General features: G+C 42.6%; 1 protein-coding gene across 1 annotated transcript in view; it reads left to right on the forward strand.

Annotated features, from left to right (window-relative positions):
- LOC126234927 (sialin-like) overlaps positions 1-18,053 on the forward strand; it is a 191,376-nt gene that overhangs the window by 27,969 nt on the left and 145,354 nt on the right. Inside the window, exon 2 of the mRNA XM_049943667.1 lies at positions 12,917-13,146. Within this exon, the coding sequence (XP_049799624.1) occupies positions 12,917-13,146 (230 nt within the window). The remainder of the gene's footprint in view (positions 1-12,916; positions 13,147-18,053) is intronic.

Raw genomic sequence — 18,053 nt, forward strand, 5'->3', positions numbered from 1 at the left:
GAAAACCTAAATCAGGATGGCTGGAGACGGGATTGAACCGTCGTCCTCCCGAATGCGAGTCCAGTGTGCTAACCACTGCGCCACCTCGCTCGGTCGAATTACCCGTTCAGTATTCAGTATCCTCATATACTTTGTCTATCTCCTTATCTTCATCTTGTGATGTCGGCATGTAAACCAGAAGTATCGTTGTCGGTATTCTGATTAGAACTACCCTACCACTGAAATGTTCACATTAACTCACTCTCTGGCCCACTTTCGCATTCATAACGAGTCCTAACCGCGTTCCACCGTTTTTTCATGCTGTTTATGTTACCATAAACTCGTCTGATCAGAAATCCTTGTCTCCTTTCCATTTCACTTTAATGACCCCCAGTACATCTAGACTGAGATTTAGCACTTCCATTTTCAGATCTTCTAGCTTCCCTACCACGTTCGAACTTCTGATATTCCAGGGCGACTCGTAGAACGTTATCTCTTCGTTGATTATTCTGTCTTTTCTCATGGTCACCTCCTCCATGGCAGTCCCCTCCCGGAGATACGAATGGGGGGCTAGTTCGGAATCTTTTTCCAAAGGAGAGATCAACATGACAATTTTCCATTTACAGGCCACATTCTCTTTATCAATGGTTTCCATTGCCTTCTCCTCTGCCCTGTTCGACAAGACCGTTGGGTGGATGAGGGTGACTTCTTATGCCGGAAGTCTTCGGCAGCCACAGATGATATTTATTCAAATTTTAAACGGTGGTGGGGTTCGAACCCGTGACCGAGGACATTTCGATTGCAAATCAACGACGTTACCCCTATACCACCAAAGATAGTGAAATATGATAAAGGCCAGAAGAATCGCAAAATGACCTTAACAGCTCTTGCATCCAAGTTGGTGACAAGAATAATGTACAGAAGTATGGAAAAGAATATTGAGGATCCTTTAGACGACGAACCGTTTGACTTTAGCAAAGATAAAGGCACCAGAGAGGCAGCTCTGACGTGGTTGATAATGGAAGCAAGACTGACGGAAAATTAAGATACGTTCATAGGATTTATCGATCTGTAATAAGCATTCGACAATGTAAAATGGTGGCAGATGGTCGAAATTTTGAGAAAAAAAATTAGAGGTATTGTACGAGGAAAGATGGGTAATATACAATATATACAATTCGAGGTGAAAGAATATCAGTGACAAGATTCGCTGATGATATTACTATCCACAGAGAAAGTGAAGAGTAATTATAGAATTTGTTTAATGGAATGAACAGTGTAACTATTACAGAATATTGACGAAAAGTACACCGAAGAAAGACGAAAGTAATGAGAAGTGTCAGAAGAGGGTACAATGACAAATTTAGCATCAGAATTGGAAATCACGATGTGGACGAAATTATGGAATTTGTTACTTTTGAAGCAAAATTACACATGTCGAACGGAGCAAGTAGGATATAAAACGCAGACTAGCATTTGTCTAAGGAGAATTCCTGGACAAGAGAAGTTCACTAGTATCAAACATAGGTCTTAATTTGTGGAAGAAGTTTCTAGGAATGTACGTTTGGAGCACAGCATCGTACGGTAGCAGAACATGGAGGTGGGAAAACCGGAAAGTAAGAAAACTGAAGAATTTGAGAATTGGTGCTAGTGAAGAATGTTGAAAATTAAGTGGACTGATAAGGTAAGAAATGAGGAGGTTCTGCCCGGAATCGGAGAGGAAAGGAATATATGGAAAACACTGAGAAGAAAAATAGACAGGGTGATAGGATATCTGTTAAGGCGTCAGGGAATAACTTCCATGGTACTTGAGTGAGCTGTAGTGCGTAAAAACTGTAGAGGGGGACAGAGATTGGAATACAGCCAGCAAATAACTGAGGACGTAGGTTACAACTGCTACTATGAGATGAGAAGGTTGACACAGAAGATGAATTCGTGATGGTCAGCATCAAACCAGTCAGATGGCTGAAGATTCAGAAAAAAACTCGCCCGTAACATCCGTCACAATAACAGTATCCAGGTTGTCAAGGACCAGTTACTACAGTTGTGAGCCAGTTTGGCTCAGGAGTGTGAGACATTCACCTGGGCTTCGTTGAGACCTATGATAGTAATCGAAAGGATCATGACAGCTACCGATTACGTGAACAATTATTGCGGATAATCATCGTCCTCTCATAGCTGCTGACTTCTCTGACGTCCACGGCCTCCTCAGGGAGGATAACTGTCCGTGCCACAGTGTTAGATCCGTGCTACAGTAGTTTGCAGAGCATATTAATGAATGCACGTTGACGTCTTGGTCATACATCTGGGACGTTATCTGACGTCAGCTCCGCGCACAAAATCTAATGTATCTAATGTCCCGTAATGTACGGGTATTGCTTAACCTGTGCGTAGACATTTGTGGCCGCCATACTACCGGGACGTTACTTGCAATATCTGAGATAAAACTAATTTAAACTGGGTGTATTTAGGGCCACGTGACGGCGATAAGAATAACCGGGCCTATCTGTTTTTGTGGCGTGAAGCATATGTAACCTACGCTCCAGTTGAAAACTTGTTCCTTTTGAAAAGTGTTTTAGCACTTTCCCTTTGCGATAGTAATGGTTCGCTGTTGAACCAATTTGAGCAATTAAGACCAACAGAATTACCCCCTTCCCCAACCACCGGTCCCTTGTTTTATCACGCATCTCTCTAGAATGCAAATTGCGAGGGATCTTTTCAGCTAATCGTAGGAAGAAAGCTCTCCTCGCCGTTTGACAGCCACTGCTGGACAAAGGGCACTTCCAGACTTCGCTGTGGGCTACAGCCTTCAGTTATATGCATCTATGACATTTAGTAAAAATGACGATCTTCGTGCATGTGTCGTAAAGTCGGTCCTGTCTCTCTTCCACTAGGTCCCCATCTTGGTCTTCACTCATATTTTCGAATCCGAAAGAATGTCCTTGGTTCACTTTTCAGCCATTCGTCTGGCTATATGTTTTGCCGAGCTCCAATTAATTTACAATAAATCATAATTGCGTCCTCCACTGCATTGCGTTCTCTGAGACTTTCTTTTAAATACTTATCTATTAGTATATTTTGAAGCATGGAGGCTAAAAAAGGTAGAGGGAGACCAAGAGATGAATACAATTAGCAGATTCAGAAGGATGTAGGTTATAGCAGCTATTCGGAATTGAAGAGGCTTGCACAGGATAGAGTGGCATGGAGAGCTGCATCAAACCAGTCTCTGGACTGAAGACCACAACAACAACAACTTACCTATTTATTGGTTCTGTGTGACCATGCGAGCCAAAGCTACTTGGTCATGGAACGAGTCAGTATGTAGTTTACAGACTGCTGATGATAAAATTTATGAACAAAGAACTGAAGCTGAATTCATTCGGCATATCGTTCTTAAAATATTTATTGAGATAGAAATTTCGACATTTTTGTCATTTTCAAGCTTTCTGAAAGTATACAGTCACTAAATAAAATACACTGGAGTCAAAATAAAGTAACAGAACTTAAGAACTGTAAACATAAGGATACTTACGTCGGATGTTAAACCCACTGTGCAACTTAAAGTCGTGACGTGTTAGAATATAAATACCAGCTGTCTGAATACATTTTTTCCCGTCATAGCGTGGGCTTGTAACGGAAAATTACTTAGCTTTTCGACCAGCAGAGTTTAAAAGGACGAAGATGAAATCCAAACAATTTAAATGGACGAAAGATATACAGATGTTTTAAAATACACAAAAGACGATGTATCCGGAATATAGGCTCTCTCTAGCTCCGGCTTTCAGCTGTTTGTGACGTGGACCATTTCATCTCTCCCCTTACTGTTCAGTCTTAGTTCCAACACCAAAACTGCATCTTTGTTTGAGTACCCCGACTGGCGAAACGCAGGCTGACTCGGGTGTGCCCAAAAGTATTCCGTGTGCGAGGGAGGAGATTAGTGCTTGATGTCCCGTCGAGAACGAGGCAATTAGAGACGGAGCACAACCTCTGATTAGGGAAGGACGGAGGAGGAAAGCGGTCGTCCACGTTAGAAGGAACCATCCCAGCATTTGCCTTAAGCGATTTAGGGAAATCAGAATGGCCGGCCGCGAGTTTGAACCCTTGTCTTTCAGAACACAAGTATAATGTGCTCTGTTTTCGAGAACACAGGACATAGAATATAAATAACTCCCATTATTTAACCAAAAGTTCTTTCAGATGAACATATCCTCATGTATCCTGGCCCACACCTTCTGCATCTGCACGTTCCGGTCTTTTGCCAACAGAGTGTAAAAGAACAGAGATGGAGTAAACATTTTCAAGAAAAGAGCAACTGTAGAAAGTCCTTTGAATCTGCAAAAAATATTTTGCTTGGTGTAGGGGTAGCGTCGTTGATCAGTAGTCAAGACGTCATCGGCCCCAGGTTCGAAACCCGCAACCGCTTAAACTTGATTAATAATCAGCATTGGTGGCCGAAGACTTCCGGCGTAAGAAGTCACCCCCATTCTGCCAACGGCCTTGTAAAGAAGGTGGAGGAGTGGACAGAGGTTCAGGGCACTCTCTTGTCCCAGGGGTGGGAAATTGCCCCTAACGGCGGAAGAATCAGCAATGATCAACGTCGTAAGGATGCAGGAGGCAATGGAAACCACTGCATTAAAAACACATAACGTGTCTCCATGGAACATGTGGCCTGTAATAGGAAAACTGTCGTGATGATCTCTCCATTGACAAAAGATTCCGGAACTGTCCCCAATTCGGATTTCCGGATGGGGACAGCCAAGGGGGAACTGATTATGAGAAAAAGATTGAATAATCAACGAAAGGATAACGTTCTACCAGTCGTGGCGTGAAATGTCAGAATCTTGAACGAGGTAGGGAAGTTAGAGAATCTGAAAAGGGAAATGCAAGGGGTCACTCTAGATATAGTAGGGGTCAGTGAAATGAAATGGAAGGTAGACAAGGATTTCTAATCAGATGAGTGTAGGATAATATCAACAGCAGCAGAAAATGGTATAACTAGAGTAGGATTCATTATGGATACGAAGGTAGGACAGAGACTGTGCTACTGTGAACAATTGAGTGATACGGTGGTTCTTATCAGACCCGACAGCAAACCAACACCGACAAACATCGTTCAGGTATACATACCGACGTCGCAAGCTGAAGATGAAGAGATAGAGGAAGTGTATGAAGATACTGAAGGGGTAATACAGTACGTAAAGGGACATGAAGATCTAATAGTCATGGGGGACTGGAATGCAATTGTAGGGGAAGGAGTACAAGAAAAAGTTGCATGAGAATATAGACTTGGGACAGGGAATGAGAGAGGAGAAAGCCTAACTGAGCAACAAATTTCAGCGTTTAATAGTGAATACTCTGTTCAAGAACCACAAGAGGAAGAGATACACTAGGAAAAGGCCGGGTGATACGAGAAGATTTCTGTTAGATTACATCATGGTCAGACAGAGATTCCGGAATGAGATACAGGATTGTAAGGCGTAGCCAGGAACAGATTTACACAGATCACAATTTAGTAATGATGAGGAGTAGGCTGAAGTTTAAGACATTATTCAGTATGAGTCAACACTCAAAGAAGTGGTATACGGAAGTACTAAGGAATGGCGAGATACGCTTGAAGTTCTCTAAGGCTATAGATACAGCAATAAGGAATAGTGCAGTAGGCAGTACAGTTGAAGAGGAATGGACATCTCTGAAAAGGGCCATCACAGAAGTAGGAAAGAAAAACATAGGAACAAAGAATTTATCGATGAAAGAAGGAAATACAAAAATGTTCAGGGGAATTCAGGTGAACAAAAATATAAGTCGGTGAGAAACGAAATAAATAGGAAGTGCGGGGAAGCTAAGACAAAATGGCTGCATAAAAGATGTGAAATAATCTAAAAAGAAATGATTGTCGGTAGGACTGACTCAGCATACAGGAAAGTCAAAACAGCCTACGGGGAAATTAAAAGCAAGGATGGTAACACTAAGAGTGCAACGGGATTTCCATTGTTAAATGCCGCGGAGAGTGCGGACAGATGGAAAGAGTGCATAGAAGGCCTCTATGAGTGGGAAGATTTGGTTGATGTGATAGAAGAAGAAACACGAGTCGATTTAGAAGACATAGAGGATCCAGTATTAGAATCAGGAGTTAAGATACTTTGGAGGACCTCATATCAGATAAGGCAGAAAGGATATATAACATTCCATCAGATTTCTAAAATCATTGGGGGAAGTGGCCACAAAATGACTATTCACGTTGGTGTGTAGAATGTATGAATCTGGCGACATACCATCTGACTTTCGGAAACATATCACCCACACAATCCCGAAGACTGCAAGTGCTGACAGGTGCGAAAATTAGGGCACAATCTGCTTAACAGCTCTTGCATCCAAGTTGCTGACAAGAATAATACAGATAAGAATTGAAAAGAAAACTGAGGATGTGTTAGGGGACGATGAGTTTGGCTTTAGGAAAGGTAAAGGCACCAGAGAGGCAATTCTGACGTTGCGCTTGATAATGATAGCAAGACTGAGGAAAAATCAAGACACGTTGTCGACTTGTAAAAAGTGTCCGACAATGTAAAATGGTGCAAGATGTTCGAAGTTCTGAGAAAAATAGGGGTACGCTACAGGGAGAGCCGGATAATACACAATACCTACAAGAAAAAAATTGGAAATACGTGGTAAGATCTTACGGGACCAAACTGCTGAGGTCATCGGTCCCTAAGCTTACACACTACGTAATCTAATTTTAAACTAACTTGCGCTAAGGACAACACACACACCCATGCCCGAGGGAGGACTCGAACCTCCGAAAGGGGGGAGACGCGCGAACCATTTCAAGACGCCTGAGACCACGCTGCTACCCCGCGCGGCAATATCTACAAGAGCCAAGAGGATATAATAAGAGTGGAAGACAAAGAACGAAGTGCTCGGGTTAAAAATGGTGTAAGACAGCCATGTACTCGTTCGCCCCTGCTGTTCAACCTGTACATCGAAGTAGCAATGATGGAAATAAAAGAAAGGTTCAGGATTGGAATTACAATTCAAGGTGAAATGATATCAATGATACAATTCGCTGATGACATTGCTATCCTGAGTGAAAGTGAAGAAGAATTATTTGATGAGCTGAATGGTATTAGCAGTATAATGGATAGAGAAAATGGATTGCGAATAAATCGAAGAAAGACGAAAGTAATGAGAAGTAGCAGAAATACGAACAGCGAGAAACTTCATCAGGATTGTGCTCACAAGGTAGATGAAGTTAAGAAATTCTACTAAATAAGCAGCAAAATAATCAATGGCGGACGTAGCAAGGAGGACATCAAAAGCAGACTAGCACCGGCGAAAAGGGCGTTCCTGACCAAGAGAAGTCTACTAATAACAATTTGAGGAAGAAATATCTGCGAAGGTACGTTTGGAGCATAGCTTTGTATGGTAGTGAAACATGGACTGTGGGAAAACCGAGTCAGAAGATAATCGAAGCATTTGAGAAGTGGTGCTGCAGACCGATGTTGAAAATTAAGTAGACTGATAAAGTAAGGAACGAGGAGATTCTGCGCAGAATCGGAGAGGAAAAGAATATGTGCAAAACACTGACAAAGAGAGTAGACAGGATGGTAGGACATCTGTTAAGACATCAAGGAATGACTTTCATGGTATTAGAACGAGCGGTAGAGAGCAAAAATTGTAAAGCAAGACAGAGATTGGAATACATCCAGCATATAATTGAGGATGTAGGTTTCAAGTGCTACTCTGAGATGAAGGCTTTGGCACAGGAGCGGAATTCGTGGCGGGTTGCATCAGACCAGTCAGAAGACTGATGACTCAATGAAAATAAAAAACTTTTTTCTCATAAATGATATTTAAAATAAAATGGTGGGAATTGTTCTCTGACATTTAAACCAATGAGTTGTGAGTAGGTTAAAACTAACACTTCACTACCACCTGATGTGCGGTACCAGTACTCGTATTCAGGAGGAGTAGGCAGAAGAGAGAAGGGTTTTCCAGTGCTTAAGATTATTATGGAGCTACTTGCTTTGGATGGATTGAATTTGGCGGGTTGGTGGGAAGGGGGGGGGGGGAGGAGAGGAGGTATAATGAGGAAAGGAACGTGTGAACACTCTCTTTCGAGGTGACAGACGAATCACAATCAAACACCTCGCTGCTCTGTTGGACATTTCTGTTAGTAGTGCTGACACACTCTTCAACCAGTTGGGGTGCTCAAAAGTATGTGCCAACTGGCTTCCTCGCCGCCAAACAGAAGACGATAAAGAGCAACGAAGGACCCTCTATGCTGAGATGCTTGAGTGTTTCTAGGCTGATCGTGACAATTTTTTGTTAAACAGCGATGAAACATAGGTTAATCACTTCTAACTGGAAATAAAACGGCAATACGTGGAGTGGCGCCATACCACCTCTCTTCCGAAGAGAAAGTTCAAAGCGGCACACTTAGACAGTAAAGCCATGGCTACAGTCTCCTGGGACTCTGAAGCGGTTATTCCGTTTGATGTCCTCAGCGATCAGCTCGGGAGTGATTTGTGCTGCCCTCAGTAGATTGAGGAAACGGCTTCAGATTGTTTGTCGCCAGAGAAAAGGAAACGAACTTCTCCTTGCCCAACCCCAGGCCTCACACAAGTCTGCGCCCCCCAGAGGAGCTCACTAAACTTCACTGGACTATTTTTCATCATCCACCCTACAGCCCAGATCTCACACCTTCGAACTTCCATTTGTTTGGCCTACTGAAGGATGCCCTCCGCGGGAAACAGTACGCGTATGGTGGAAAGGTTACTGATGTAGCAAGATGTTGGCTCCCAACGTCAACCAGTAGAGTGATACAGGTCCTCCCGGTAAAGTGGCGTAAGGTTACCGCATTGAACGGGGCTTATATTGAATAATAGGATTTTATAGCCAAAAGAATGGGAAATAATATGGTTATTGGAATCCTGAATAAAATCAACTTGCTTTCAGAAAAAAATGCTTTGCAGAACTTATGGTACGCCCCTTGTAGGTGTCGAGGATGGTGGGGAAGGGAGAGTGTTTTTCCATTTTAGTAGCTTTAGTCTAATGTGGGATTGCTGTTGGAAATTTAATGGATAGGGTTTCCATGTTAGTGTACTGTCAAGGAGTATTTCGAGATTTATAGTGTGATAGGGGGTACGGTAAAAGTCATGGAGGCGGAAATTGTAATAGTGACACAAGAACGACTGTTAGATAAGGAGCAACCGATTGGGCAGAGATAGCTGGAAGTGCGTGTATCTGCAGTTTTGAGGGTACTGCATTGCCAGACACGCTCATAGGCTTTTTCAAGTAAAGGGATACGAAAATGGAGTATTTACGATTATTAAGTGATTGGTTAGGACGTGGGTTAGAGATACGAGTTGGTCACCGGAAGTGAAATAGGGATGGAATCCACGCTGGCCAAGATGACCGCGGTGTTGGGAGTGGCTTAAAGTCCAATTCGGTTGTATTACGTTTTGTGGTGGAAAACGGAATCCACTGTCGTTCGGGTTCGGTTATCGAGTCCATGTAATTTCTCAATACCGCTGTGAGTGAATATGATTCGTTCTGATGATATCATGATAGTAAGGAAGGAGCGAATAATCTTCGTGCATTCGTCTGCGGATGAACATTCGCTCTCGGTGCACGTGTCGTCTCACGTCTCGTCTGTTTGCGAAGTGTCAGCGTCAGCGTTTCAGCCGTGAGGAGGGTACTCGAAGTCAGCACCAGCACCAGTTGATGCACCGCCGACCACTGGGATAGGCGAGGGGGCGTGTGACGTCTACGGCGGCGGAGACAGCACAGTGGCGTCTATGCGTATGCGTGGGTACCAAGAAACGAAGGAATTCCACAGCAGGGCCTAAGCATCCCATCCACGCTGTATCATGGATAACCATGGATAAAGCAAACTGCGACACAGGGGGTGCCAACGCGGTGCTACATTTTTTTTTTCTTTTTCCCTCGTCGTCAGCCTTTCCGACTGTTTTAATGCGGCACGCCACGAATTTATTTCCTGTGCCAACATTTTCATCTCAGAGTAGCACCTGCAAGCTATGTCCTCAATTATTTGCTGGATGTGTCCCAATCTCTGTCTTCCTCTACAGTTTTTACCTTCCACAGGTCCCTCTAGTGTGATGGAACTTATTCCCTGACGTCTTAACAGAAATTAAGACATGTGTTTGATACTATTCGACCCTTCTTGGCCAGTAATGCCCCTTTTTGCCAGTGCTGGTGTGCTTTTTATGTCCTCCTTGCTCAGCCCGTCATAGGTCATTTTGCTGCCGAGGTAGCAGAGTTCCTTAACATCACCTAACGCCTGATTACCAATTACGATGTTAAGTTTCTCGCTGTTCTCATTTCTGCTACTTCTCATTACTTTCGTCTTTCTTTCATTTTCTCGTTGGACTGTTCATTCTATCCAACATAACTGATTAAAGAAAGAAAAGATCGGAATTTAAAAAGCTGAAGACAGCAAACAGTGTGTTCATGATTGCAACGAAGACGGAAGAGGAAAGCAAATTTCGGAGCTAAATAAAGAAATGACTTGTGAACCCGTTGAAAACGGAGGCCTTTAGTGATAGTGTATGATGTGTTAGTAACCATGTCAGCAAGTGAATTAACTGACTCGATATACGAACAGAGCTTGAAGGGAACTATAAATAGGAAGCAATTCTTAGAATTATGCGTTTCTGTGGGTCTATTCCTATTCCCTGAACATCTTTGTCCTTACTTCTTTCTTCGATTAAGTGAAGCATTTCTTTTGCTACCCAAGGTTTCTTCGCAGTTACCTTCCTAGTAATTAAGTTTGTCTTTCCAACATCTGGGATTGTTTTCTACTTATTTCCACTCCACTGAGCGCGTACTGTGATATTTCTAATCGTAGTATCCACAACTTTAACGAACTTCAAACGCGTCTCGTCATACTTCAGTACACCAATATCCCCCTGCCTTCGACACTGATGCTTCCATGCGATTTTCTTAAACTTCTGTCTTCTCTTCGTCTTTACTAAATTTTGAGCTGAGTCTCTATTTGCTCCTAGGTACGCCTTATTATCCAATATCTTATTTCGGAACCTCAATCTGACCCTGGTGTAATTCAGCTGAAGTCTTCCCGTGTCCCCGGACATTTTCCCCGTATATCTTCTCTTCTTATGGTTCTTGAATATAGTATTCGCTATTATTAGCTGAAATTTGTTGCAGAAATCAGTGAGAGTGTCCCCTATCTCATTCCTCCTACCAGGCCCATATTCTTCCGTAAGCTTTTCTACTATTCCTTCTCCTACAGCCACGTTCCAATCCTCCATTATTATTAGATTTTCATCTCACTTTACATACTGAATCACCCGTTCGATGTCCTTGTGTTGTTTCCTATCCCTTCATCTTCTGCTTGTGACGTCGACATGTAAACTTTTTTATTTACTTGGCCTTCGAACAGCAACTCGATTTAGTCATCAATACCACATAAGTACAATGCACATGTGTCCACCATACATTATGTTTGCTATTAAAACCTACAGACTGTGCCCAGTACACTTAAGGAACTTAACAATCACTTTAAAGCCGAATTTCTTTGGTAAATAAAAGAGAAGTAGCTTATTGAGGAAGGTGATATTCCATAATCAGCAATGTCTTCAGAAAGTCCAATCGTTTGCAGTCAAATTTGGGACAAATAAAGTAGATGTGGTTGACATCAGCTTCTGACTCAGGATCACTCGCCAGCGAAGCGTAAACGTTGATCCAATGTAAATGTTGAGGAAAAGAGACGTGATTGACGCGAAGTTGTATGGTAGTAGAAATCGTGGATCGGTCCTAATGTCTCCTCATGAACCACGGCTGTGGAAGAATCCGAGGTTGGAGTACCGCGTAATAACCGCCGTTCGTTTGGATACGTTCCACATGTCTTGCCATTGTTGGTTTGTGTGACCCGTGACCTCACGCAAGTAGTCTGTGAAAGGTAATTTCAGATCCAGGACAGTGCCTAAAGATGTCGCTTGCTTGGCTAATGCATCAGCTTTCTCTTTATGGAGGATACCTGCGTGGGAAAGCATCCATACCAAATGGATTGTCCGCCCTATCCGTGTGCTGCAAATATATTCCAAAATCACATCCAAGATGTAAAGGTTAGTTGTTTTGTTGCATCTCCACTGTTGAATGTTTGGGAAGACGCTTTGAGAGTCAGACACAATTAATATCTTGGGGAAGGAAGTTATTAATTGTGTCTGACTCTCAAAGCGTCCCTCAAAATATTCAACAGTGGAGATGAAACTAAACAACTAAACACTATTACCAGAACTGTTATTGTCGGAGTTTGTTTGCTGTCGATTCTGACGAGAAAAACCCTATTACTGAACTGTTCACTACAACTCACTCCCTGTCCTACATTCCAACTCACCACGAATCGAACATGCGTCATATCATTTTTGCTATGTTGACATTACCTTACATTCATCTGATCAGATATCCTTATCTTTCTATTTCACTTCACTGACCCCAGTCTATCTACATTCAGCCCTAGAATTTCCGTTATCATATCTTCTAGGTTTCCTACTACGTTTGAACTTCTGACGTTCCATGGTCCGACTCATATAACGATATTCCTTCGTTGCTTATTCAATCTCTTTCTCATGGTCACCACCACCTTGGCAGTCCCCTCTTAGAAATAAGAATGGGAGACTTATCCAGAATCTTTTGCCAATGGAAAGATCACCATGACAATTTTTCAATTACACCATATGTACTGCGGGTACACCATATGTTTCTTTAATGCGGTGGTCTCCATTGGCTGATGCATCCTCATGCTATTGATGATTGCTGACTGACAGAAATCTTAATATGTTGTGCAATGGGAAGTATCCTCTGTTATTCACTTCCCACAGGTATGCGGAGTGTACATGCAGAAGCAGAAAGAAGATCTTATATATTTTTTAAATTAAGTGCCTTAGTGTTTTCTTTGCAGACCGTGTGACGAAGAGAGCAATACTATGGTTGCTTATTTTCGTTGGCTGTGGAGTGAACTACATGATACGGGCGAACATCAACATCGCCATCGTCGCCATGGTCCAGATGACGACAGCATCAGACGAAACCGCAGTCGCCAGCGAATGTATTGAAGATGAGTTCTCTCTGAGCGGAAACTACACCCTCAATAGCAACGTTACTGTGCCTGGCTACAATGTGTCTACAGAGGTAAGAATAGGTTCAGCAAGTATTATTTCCCCATTGTGAGTGGAAGACACCCACATTTACGATGTAGAGATGTTGGCAGCAAGCATTTCTTTCACGTTAGTAGATTACTCGTTTGCTCCAGATTGCTGGAAGAGGAAAAAGGGGAGGGGGGGGGGGAGATGGATGTGGAGAGCTTTAATTATCGTTAGTGTACCTCTATCAGGGAGAACACCTTTTCTAGGTCTCTACTATTACAACTCATAATTTTTCACTGAGGAATGCGAATAGCCTTCTGCTGAACGGAAACCAAGATCTAGCCTATTAACATAATGAGCTAGGACGGATTCAATTCTCTTCAGTTTTTAGAATTGCGTATCGTTTTCGGTAAAACTGGAACCCTTGTAGGATCAGCTATAAATTGCATAAATGCACTATGATATGGAGCAGCCATTAATTTCATTCAGACACTTCTATATGTCTTGACCTTAGTATTCATTCACATATTAAGCATTCCGCGTTTGGGACTTCGACAGCTTCAAAGGCTACAGAAGTTCATAAACTGATATCAGTAAAGGAACATTATGGTAATACCATAAGATGTATTTACACATTGGAATAAAGCACTCACCAGGAACACACAATATCATTCGTTGGTAATAACCCAGATGGGGCTGTCCAATAAGGATACAAAATATCTGATCAACCTTCAGTGGTGACGAGAAAGTGCAAACTGATTTTACAGTACAGCGATAGTCTGAATCGAATAAAGGTTCCAAATGGCGGTATAGTTGTGGCGATTATGAAACAAAAAATTAACATTAACACACATTTGTCTACTAATGCTTAGCATTTTTATTAAGTATACATTATTTTTGTGTATCAAAAGGGGCTGCACTGAGAATTCTGGGTGGGAACTGGTTATTGCACTTGGCCCGGGTACCGATGTGCACGAAAAAATTCCCACTTAAACACTTTATTATGGACTATAAACAACATGAATATACATTGAGACATTTCTTGCTGCAAATTAAGTGCATTTCAATATGGCGAACCTGCAAAGTACAAGACCGAACGTTCTTGTGCACCCCGAAACACCCTTCCTAACGCAACTGGTGTCATTTGTTCCACAGCTGCAAATTGTCAGCTGATGAAGATTATTGATTTTCACATGATAAACATCGGACTTGATAAATCCTCTCACGAAAAAGTCCACTGGGGTCGAATCGGGCAAGCGGGGAGCCAAAAGTGTTGGTGATAGCCAAACCATCTCCTGGGTAAATGGCATTCGGGTAGTACCGGACAATTATCGCAGAATACGGAGGCGCTTCATCTTGTAGGTAGACGACAGTATTCAAAATTTCATCCTGAATCAACTATTGCTTCAAAAAACTTTTCCGGTAGGCCGAGAAATGTGCTACCAGTTGCTGTTTTCTCAGCAAGCATAAAAGGCCCATACACTTTTGATCTCGTAGTTCCTATCTTGCCTATCCTATCTCCAGTCTTGTAATGAATTCGGCTGTTGATCTGCCCAAATCCTACAGTAATGTCTGTTCACACGTTCACAATGTGAAATGCTGTGTCGCTCCTCAATAGGGTGTGATAGTTCAAATTTGTATCTCTAACTGCTCCCAGTAAGACATAGCACATAGCTTGTATGGCGGCATAGAGCTCGTTTTCGAGTTTTTGGACAATCTGAATGTGGTAGCCACGTTTTTTTCAATTTGAATCACAATGTGTTCTACACAGACCTGAGTGCGAAGCCAAATTCCCTGCTTAGTCTTTTGGTTGAAGCTGAGGAGCTGCGGGTAATCGCTCTCTAAATCACTTCCACAGTTTCACCCACAACACAATATTGCAGTGCCTGTGTTATTCCGGATTACGATGTAATGTACCTGCGGTCATGTACGAGGTCAGTTCAAAAAAATTACGGAGCATTCGTAATTTCGCCCCAATGGTGTGTTGGAGCGAAATGCGGGTTGGCATCTCTGTACACGCCTGTGTTTAACGTTTAATTGCCGGAAGTTTTATTGTTGTATGTCTGCTAGTTATTGTTCACTGCTGTAACTTTCCATGAAACTAAAAAAAAAAAGACAAAAAAAATTTCACAGTGGCACAACAAATGTTGCAGGAAGCGTACAGTGATCAGTGCTTAAGCCTTACTCAGTGTTACGAATGATTCACGCGGTTTGAAAATGGCCGGACGGAAGTTAAGATGGCCCTCGTGGAGGACGCCCATCGACGACGCTCATGTTAGTAATGTCAACGAAACTGTGCGTTCCTATCGAAATTAGACTGTCCGAGAGACTGCAGAAGAATGTAACATTTCAGTTGGACCATGTCACTAAATCCTGACACAACATCGTGGAATGCATCGTATTGTCATCAAGTTCGTTCCACAGCTCATGAGTCAGGACCAGAAAGACCTTCACCTGGCAAACTGTGAAGAGATTTTGGATCGCGCAAAGGAGAATGAGATGTTCCTTAAGAGAAGACTGGTGATGTGACATGGATCTATGGTTGTGATACTGAGAGCAAGGTTCAATCTTCACAATGGATCTGGAAAGGTTCATCGAGACAAAAAAAAATCGTCATATCAGGTCAAATGTCAAAGTCATGGTGATAGTTTTCTTCTCTTTGAAGGATTAGTTCATCTTTACAAGTCTTTCGATTTGACGCCACTTCGGCGACTTGCGCGTCAATGGGTATGAAATGATGGTGATTAGGACAACACAACACCCAGTCCATGAGCGGAGAAAATCTCCGACCCAGCCGTGAATCGAACCCGGGCCATTAGGATTGACATTCTGTCGCGCTGACCACTCAGCGGCCGGGGGCGGACGAATTCGCGTCACAGGGAAAAACTGTTAATCAGTGGTACTATCGGGACGTATTGCGACGCCTGCGAGAAAATGTGAGAAGGAAACGGTCTGGTATGTGGCGAGACAATTCATGGCTCTTGTATTACGATAACGTACCAGTACATTCGTCCATGTTGGTGCGTAGCTATTGCACAAAAAATGAAATCATTGTGATGAATCATTCTCCGTACTCTCCAGACATGGCCACTGAGGGCATCTTATATCGAAAGTTGAAAACCGTGTTGAAAGGACGAAGATTTGCAACGATAGACGAGATAAAAGGAAATTCTCAGATGGTTCCAGCAAGACGTGTACCAAGAATGATCCCGGAAGTGGAAACGGCGTTGGGAGCGATGTTTCAGTTGTGGAGGAGAGTATTTCGAAGGATTCTATGCACAATAAGTAAATACAAACGCAGTAAAATTTGTATAGACAAAATTACGGAATTTTTTGAACAGACCTCCCATGGATGTATTGCATCGTAATTCGAAATAATGTGGGCACTGCAATATTGTATTTATTCGCCGACACCGGGCAAGCAACTTTCAAGTAAAATGTCTCCCCTGTACGAGAATATACATAATATATATACAAGTACAGGTTGTAGACACGTGGTTGACGATATATGGAAACCTGGGTCTGGTCGTGAGTCATGTTCAGGAAGCCAAATGGTATGGCGACAGTTCGTAATAAGCGGGAAATACGGGTACGAGTCCCGATCCCAAACAAATTTTCATTGTCATTCCATTATACTGTTGACGGTTGCTTATATTCACAAATGCCAATATATTTCATGCCATCCAAAACAGCTGGCTTGCCTGACTTCTGATCGTCAGTGACACAACCAGTTCGCTTGCATTTGCACAAGATTTGGTATGCAGGAAGTCCGTAACTGAGAGGCATGACAATTAATTTAGAAAGATCTGCTTCAGGTGTACGAGGGGCGTTTCAAAAGTCCGTGCAAAGTCCGAGAGATGGCACCACCGGCGAGTATCGAGGCCATGTTTAGTTAGTACCATCTTTGGAAAGAACGCACACCAAGTTTCCAAGTTTCAGCCATATTGGTCTATTTCTTTGTGTTTGGCATTCGTGTGAATCAAGGAAGTCGTGTGATTGTCAAGAATTAGACGAAATAGAATTTCGCGTGGTGATAAAACATTACTTTATGAAAGGCAAACGCCTCAGGAGACTAAAGAGAAGCTTTATTACGATGACTCTGCACCTTCGATTAGAACAGTTTATAAGTGGTTTCAAAATTTTCGGAGTGGCCATATGGGCACAAGTGATGCTGAACGTTCTGGACGCCCTGTGGAGGTTACGACTCCAGAAATCATTGATAAAATCCATGATATGGTGATGGATGACAGAAGGGACAAGGTGAGTGATATTGCTAGTGCTGTGGGCATATCGAATGAACGGGTACATAATATTTTGCATAAACATTTGGACATGAGAAAGCTAGCCGCAAGATGGGTTCCGCGATTGCTCACGCTTGACCAAAAACGGAATCTTGTGAAGTGTTGCAAGGATTGTTTGCAGCTGTTCAGGAAGAATCTGCAGGACTTAAAGCGTCGTTTCGTCACTGTGGATGATACATGGATACATTACTATACTCCTGAGACCAAACAACAATCTAAACAATAGGTTACCAAGGGAGAATCTGCACCAAAGAAGTCGAAGACCATTTCTTCGGCGGGGAATGTTATGGTGACTGTCCTTTGGGATTCGCAAGGGATAATCCTCATCGACTACCTGGAAAAGGGTAAAACTATTACAGGTGCATATTATTCATCGTTATTGGACTGTTTGAAAACCAAGCTGCAGAAAAAAAAACCGCCGGCGATTGGACAGAAAAAAAGTCCTTTTTCATGACGACAATGCACCAGCAGTTGTGGTCGGAAAATTAATGGAAATAGGATTCCAACTCGTTTCACATCCCCGCTATACTCCAGACTTCACTCCCTTGGACTACTATTTGTTCCCCAATGTGAAGAAATGGCTGGCGGGACAAAGATTTTATTCAAACGAGGAGGTGATTGCAGCAACTAATAGCTATTTTGCAGACTTGCA

The sequence above is a fragment of the Schistocerca nitens genome, chromosome 2, assembly GCF_023898315.1.
Source record: "Schistocerca nitens isolate TAMUIC-IGC-003100 chromosome 2, iqSchNite1.1, whole genome shotgun sequence".
NCBI classification, from domain to species: domain Eukaryota; kingdom Metazoa; phylum Arthropoda; class Insecta; order Orthoptera; family Acrididae; genus Schistocerca; species Schistocerca nitens.